Source organism: Gavialis gangeticus, unplaced genomic scaffold (assembly GCF_001723915.1).
Source record: "Gavialis gangeticus isolate Ggan-Ray unplaced genomic scaffold, GavGan_comp1, whole genome shotgun sequence".
Classification (NCBI taxonomy): Eukaryota; Metazoa; Chordata; order Crocodylia; family Gavialidae; genus Gavialis; species Gavialis gangeticus.
In genome coordinates, this window is record NW_017728998.1 from 46,784,026 (window position 1) to 46,790,988 (window position 6,963).

Below are 6,963 nucleotides of genomic sequence, written 5' to 3' on the forward strand. Positions count from 1 at the left end.
CAGTGGTGGTACTAGTGGCCAGGTAAGAAAGGGTAGCCCACCTTCAGAGCTAGCTCTGTTAAAATGACCCACTGCTCCATTTTGGTTGCGAATGCCTGGTCTAAAGTAAAATGATGACTTGTTCCAACAATACAATATGTGTATTAACAAGCACTAAAGAAAGAGTCTTGCTTTCATTCTTTAGGCTACCATCACTATGCCAATCAAAAAAACTATACATAAAATCAGTGGCTCCCAACTTCAGGGCCCAACCCAAATCAGGGTTGTGGAGGGTCTGCCCCTTGCTCCGCCCCTCCTGCCTGCAGGGCTTTCCTGGTGCACGGTTTGCATGGCTCTTGCCACCGCTGCCCCCTGTGATCCAGGCCTGGCCTGGGCTCCACTGGCTCCACCGGGCATGAGTGAGTCAGTGGCGTGGGCAGGAGTCACAACCCAGATTTAGGGTCACAGCAAAAAAAGGTTGGGAGCCACTGCCTTAAATGACATGTATATACTTTCCCCAGAGATATCTTACATAAAAAAACTATGGAGGTGCATGAATTGTCTTTTCTTACTTAAATTCAGCTGGTAAAAACAGCTCGCCAAGTCTAAGGAAGTTGAGAACATGTCGAAATATTTGTCCATCTCCGTGGATTAGGAGGCTCTGGCCATATGTAATCCAATACACTTTTTTGCCATTTGACAGCAACTGTGGACACTACAGAAATAAATAAATATTAGGCTTTAAGAAGATCCTAGTGTGAATATTTCCTGATAGTAAATTTTCTCTCTTATCTTTCCAAATCCCTTCATATCAAATATTAGAGCATTTCTCCTTTCAGCCATGCAAGGCTGCACATAGCTACATCTCAAGAAAATTGTTAGCATACTGTGCAATTTGTCTTGTTAGTGGGAATCCCTAGATTTGTGGGGGTCAGCCTTTTGAGAAAATGTGCCACATGTAAGCCATGCACCCTCCAGGGGCGTGTCCACACATGCAGGCACATGATCTTGCAGCAGCTCAAATAGGAGCAGCACAAATATGAGCTGGGGATTTTTGCCTCAGCGCACATGCCCAGACATACACTTTGGTGTGGGGCAAGTTGTGCCACTTGGGGCAAAATAACACTGCCCAGCTCTTCCTGGATTTGCAACCAGGGGGACCTAGAGCCTGGGGCTAGCACCTGTGCTGGTCCCACTACTATAAAAACCTGCCCTGGCTCTGGCCAGGAAGGTGCCCAGGGACTGCAGGTTTGTGTTCCTTTCACTCGTCTGTGCATGGTTTTGGGCAGAGCACCAGTGGGTGGTATCCACTAAGTCCTTGGATGCCTTTGAGGATCTGTGGGTGCAGCCTGGGGGGCTCTGCTCGGTGTCCCCCTCTGGAACACTTATTTTCATGTTTTGACCCTTTGGACCACATGACACTCCCTGTTTTGGCCTTTGTTGGCCCAAGAAATTTAGTTGTATCTTCCACCCTTTGGCCCCACACAATAGGGGCAGTTAACTGGATGGGCCGTAAGGCCCATGTTAACTTGGAACATGTTAACAGTGGGAGCTATTCATTAATTGGGTGAATGTCCACCAAAAGATACAAATAGGCAGGAGCTTCTGGGGCCTGGCCAATTGGTATCTGGGGATGCTACCCCTTGTGTCAGATGGGCTGCTGAAGCAGCATCCAAAATTCACTTTTTAAAATACCCGCAAATTCATGTTCTTCCACAATTAGAACAAAAGACCATTATATATATACACACACACACACATATAGATAGATAGAGAGAGAGAGAGAGAGATCAGTTGGGCTATGTTTTATTGCTATATTTACAATGTTAAAGCAATTCAGAAGCCTACCAGTGTCTTTATGATCATAATAAAATTAATCCTAAATCTCTATATGTTTTGATGCTTGCTTTTGGTTTTCTTATTGTATGATAGGTGTGTGATAGGGGGATGTGGGGTTTGCAGGAGGGAGGTGGGAAGGGGAGTGGCGGGGATGTGGGTCGGTGTGTGAGTGGGTGTGGGGAGACTGTGGGGGGCTGTCAGGGAGCTGCTCAGGAGGGGTGGGTCATACGCCCCCCACTGGCTGCAGCCCCCCCACACACACACAGCACATGGACTGCACTCCCGCAGGGTCCCAGCCCCCCCTCCCCTGCAGGGCCACAGCCCCTCTGCAGGGCCCACAACTCACCCCTGCAGCAGCAGCGGGCATGGGGTGCTTAGGTCCTGCTGCTGCCTGCTCCCCCACAGCACTGCGTGGCACCCTATCACCACAGAGTCGGTGCGGCCTGTGCCTCTCATTGTGGGACTGGCCTGGCTCACTGCAGCTCTGCACAGGGCCATACACCTTTCTGCAGCCCCAGGGCCACTCACACTGTCACCCAGGGGCCAGAGCCACTCACAGGAATCTCCAGGTATCAAATGTTGAGCCCATGCTGAAAACATTCAGTGCAGGGAACATTTGTTTCAGTCACAGCATGCCTCTTGCAGCATCTCAAACTAGTCTGGGATGCTGTAAGAGGTACATGTGCACTCATCTGGACATGCCCCCTGAATGCCACTCCAATCCCCTTCTCCTAGTCTGTTCTGCTTTCTGCTCCCTGCCCTGCTTCTACTGCCATAGTCAATACAGCTGGGGTTTCTGAGCAGATGGGTGCAGGGGGTTAAGAGAAACTGCATCCCAGAATCCTGAGAGCAAAACTCATGTCATGTGTATGTGTTAAGCCACAGCAAGGTCAAAACTGCAGGCATGCTAGCCCCTAATGAGGCCATGAAGCCTGCCCAGTTTCAAGGAGATAAGTACAGGGGTTTGGGGGAAACTGCACCTGAAGCTGCGGACAAGCAAAACTCATGACATGGGTGACACTGTGTGTGTTAAGGCACAGCAGGGTGAAAGCTGCAGGCCTGCTAGCCCCTGCTGTAGCCATGAAGCTTGCCAGCTGTCAAGGAGATAGATGCAGGGGTTCTGGGTTCTGGGGCCCTGCACCTCTGGCTGCTGACAGGCAAAACTCATGTCATAGGTGCTTGTGCAACTGTGTCTGTCTTGGAGCACGGGGGAGGGGAAACTACTGCAGGCCTGACTGCTAGGTCCTGCTGCGGCCACTAAGCCTGCTAGCTGTCGAGGAGATTGGTGCAGGGGGTTCTGGGGCCCTGCACCCCTAGCTGCTGACAGGCAAAACTTACGACATGGGTGCTTATGCAACTGCTGCCTCTCATCCCCCATCACTTGTCACCGAGACCTGAGGGTAATAATTGACCACAATATGAACATGAGTCGGCAATGTGATGCTGTAGCCAGCAGGGCCAACAATACGCTGGCATGCATCAATTGATGCATCTCCAGTAAAACCATTGCAAAGAAGTGATTCTCCTGCTGTACTCGGCTCTTCTCAGCACCGGTGAGATTGCAGCTGGATTACTGCGTCCAGTTCTGGGCTCCACACCTTAACAAGGACATGGTAAAGCTTGAGAGAGTCCAGAGAAGGGCTACCCATATGATCAGAGACTTGCACGGCAAGCCATACAAGGAAAGGCTGAGAGACCTGGGACTCTTCAGCCTGAAAAAGAGAAAGCTGAGAGGGGACTTGGTAGCAGCTTCCTGCTACATCAGAAGTGTACATCTAGGGCTCAGTGAACAACTGTTCACCAGGGCACCCTTGGGGAAAGCTAGAAATAATGGTCACAGTCTGGACACCCTAGTTGTGAAGTAGTTTTTTCTAATGTTGAGCCTGAAATGAGTCTCAAATGATCTTCCAGGAGTTTGTGACCATTACACCTCCCCCTGCACCTCTCTCCTTGAAATGTGGCAGGCTTTGTTGCCTCAGCAGAGGGCTAGCATCCCTTAAGTTTTGACCCCACTGTGCCTTAACACGTACAAGTGACGTGAGTTTTGCTCTCAAGATTTCAGGGTGCAGTTTCTCTGAACCCCCTGCACCTATCTTCTTGAAACTTGGCACGCATCATGCCCTCAGAAGGGGTTACCATTTCTGCAAGTTTCATCCAAATCTGGCCAGAAATGACAAAGTTATAGTCTGTTTCATCCTTCCCCATTATATCCTATGTGCAAAACATCGAAACAGAACAGCCATTTCAACTCAAAACAAAACACTATTCTGTCGAAACATCGAAACGCTGGTTGAAACAGAATGCTTCCATTTCGCACAGCCCTATTAAGTGCCTTTGTAAAATTAGTCATATGTTTAGATGCTGTGCTGAATTGAGTCCTTCATATTTTTCTATTAGCTCTTCTGTATTTCTAGTGATAATTTAGAGGGAAGGCATTCCCTCTATCTGTCTATCTATATGGTTTTGATGGCATATGTCAAAGAAGGGCTAACCAGGATCCATCAGCACTAGGCAATGCTGTTAGTCAAAAAGGTAACTGTATTCTCAAGAGTAATTTCAAGTATTTCTTTCCTCATTGGAATTGAACCTCTTGCCTTTACACAACTCCCAGCCTAGATATGAAGGTCTGACTGTTCTAGCCTGCCAGGTCAATCCCTTCTAGTACTAAAACACTTCCAATACTGAAACGGTTTAGACAATCTTACACTCAAGGCAATGTAAAGATAGTCAATGACTGTACCTTCAGCAAGGTTTGTAAGTAAGTTTCATACCAGTGACTTCCTACATATATTTTCACAATCTGATGTAAGGAGTAGGTAGTTACTTCTGCTCTCCAATCTGTATCTAATAGATAAGGTGTAATAGGAAAAGGTCACAATGAAAGACATTTTCAACACTATTAAAACTTTGGATAAGCCAACTGTGAGTGAATGATAGTATTTCAGAATAGTATAATATGATTCTTTAGGTTGATACATTAATATAGAAAATTCTGTGCAGCACATGCGGAGCTCATTTCTGTCATTCTGTTCCTAGTACTTAAATATAAACATTGTCAGGAAATATTCACATGTGCCACATCATGGATCCATGCTGCAACCAAAACTCCTCTGTAGTAGTAATTGTTGTAAGAGTTTTGATGTGCGCGTCTAAGCATCAGTTTTGTTTTCTTTGAGCTTACCTGCTCTGGTATATTTATATGATCTGATGTAGGCAGAACTGCATATGCTGTTGAACCTTCTCTGACAGAAGTATGCAGTGTCCAAGTTCTGGAAATGGTGGGAAAATGTGAGGTATGCTTTGGAGTTTAAGAGAGGCTTGACTGTAGATTTATTTTTGTGGAACTCCTAGAATGCAAGGGAAGCAAAGCTGTTGCTTCGCTCCTGGGCAGGGACCTCCCTTACTGTCCAGCCCAGGGCTTGGACCAAGTGGCAAAGGGCCCCAAGGCCTGCCACACTGAGGCCCCTGCCCTGCTGGAGCTTTACAACAGGTACGAACCTCTTGCAACCCCAGCAGAGCCTGCTGAGTTGCCAGCTCCCACAGGGAACACAGACGACACTGTAGATACCGCCCCCACTCTCCCCAAGACCAAATGCAAAATGTTTGTTGTTGGAGACTCCATCCTGAGGGGGACTGAGGGAGTAATCTCCCTCCCCGACCCCTTAGCCAGGGAAGTTTGCTGCTTCCCGGGAGCCAGAATCCAAGACATTGCGGAGAAGATCCCTAAACTCCTCCAGCCCACTGACCACTATCCCATGCTCCTCATCCATGTGAGCACAAATGACATGGCTCGGAGCGCTCCCAGCTGGGTCATAAGGCACTACAGGGATTTGGGTGTGGGGCTTAAGGGTCTGGGGGCACAGGTGGAGTTTTCTTTGATCCTCCCAGTCTCGGGCTATGGGCTGAGGAGGGAGAGGAGGATCCAGGTAGTTAACCAAAGACTGCGGCGCTGGTGTCATCGGGAAGGCTTTGGCTTTCATGACCACAGTCTGCTCTTTGGTGAGAGAGGCAGTGAGCTGCTGGAAAGGGATGGCTTCCACCTCTCGCCGTTGGGGAGGAGGGTCTTCTCATCCAGACTGGCTGACCTGCTCCACCAGGCTTTAAACTAAGCCTGCCGGGGGATGGGGAGAATACTGCCACTGCTGGCCCACTGAGCAACCCTTGTAAAGCCAGCAGACCAAGCCATTTAAGGGAACCCATCCCTGCCCCAGCCCTGGAACAAAATGTAGGCAGGGCAAGGGCCTCCAAGGGCACACTTGCGTGCCTATACACAAATGCCAGGAGCTTGGGGAATAAACAGGAGAAACTTGTTCTCCTGCTAAATGCAAATAACTATGATGTCATTGGGATAATGGAGACCTGGTGGGACTCCACCCATGACTGGACCACAGGTATAGACGGCTATATCCTAGACAGGAGGGATTGAGTGGACAAAAGGGGCAGGGGTGTAGCTCTGTATGTCAAGGAAAGCTATGCGTCCTTGCAAGCCAACATTGGCACCCACGGTGGATGACTTGAGACCCTCTGAGTTAAAATTCATGGGGAACGCGGGACAGAGGATACTATGGTGGGAGTCTACTACAGACCCCTTACCCAGGATCAAGACCTTGACCAGGAGTTCACCAGGGAATTGGCTGAGGCTGCACATTTCCAGTGTATGGTTGTCATGGGAAACTTTAACTACCCAGACATCTTGCGGGAGAAGTGCTCAGCAAGTGCTCAGCCAAATCCGAGAGGTCGCAAAGCTTTCTATCGTGCGTGGATGACCTCTATCTGACGCAGGAAGTCTACAGGCTGACAAGAGATAAAGTGCTGCTTGACCTCGTACGGGCAACCAGTGACGACCTAATCAGCAACCTAACGATCGAAGGGAAGCTGGGTGACAGTGACCATGACCTTCACCATCTGCCGTAAAGCTGGCAAGTCAGTCAGTAATACAGCTCGACTTCAGGAAAGCTGACTTTGACAAGCTAAGGAGGCTTGTCAGAGAGGCCCTAAAAGGCCACAACCCAAAGGAGAGGGGAGTTCAGGACAAGTGGTTGCTCCTAAAGGAAGCAATCCTGGATGCGCAAGCAAAGTCCATCCCATCTGGGAGGAAAGGCAGCAAAAGGGCACAGCAGCCCCCTTGGCTCTCCAGAGAACTGG

General features: G+C 49.1%; 1 protein-coding gene across 1 annotated transcript in view; it reads right to left on the reverse strand.

The window, feature by feature from the left end:
* Window positions 1-6,963, reverse strand: part of KCTD19 (potassium channel tetramerization domain containing 19) — a 57,668-nt gene that overhangs the window by 37,227 nt on the left and 13,478 nt on the right. Inside the window, exons 3-4 of the mRNA XM_019505301.1 lie at window positions 4,559-4,662; window positions 552-694 (exon numbers count right to left, since the gene is read on the reverse strand). Of these exons, the coding sequence (XP_019360846.1) occupies window positions 552-694; window positions 4,559-4,662 (247 nt within the window). The remainder of the gene's footprint in view (window positions 1-551; window positions 695-4,558; window positions 4,663-6,963) is intronic.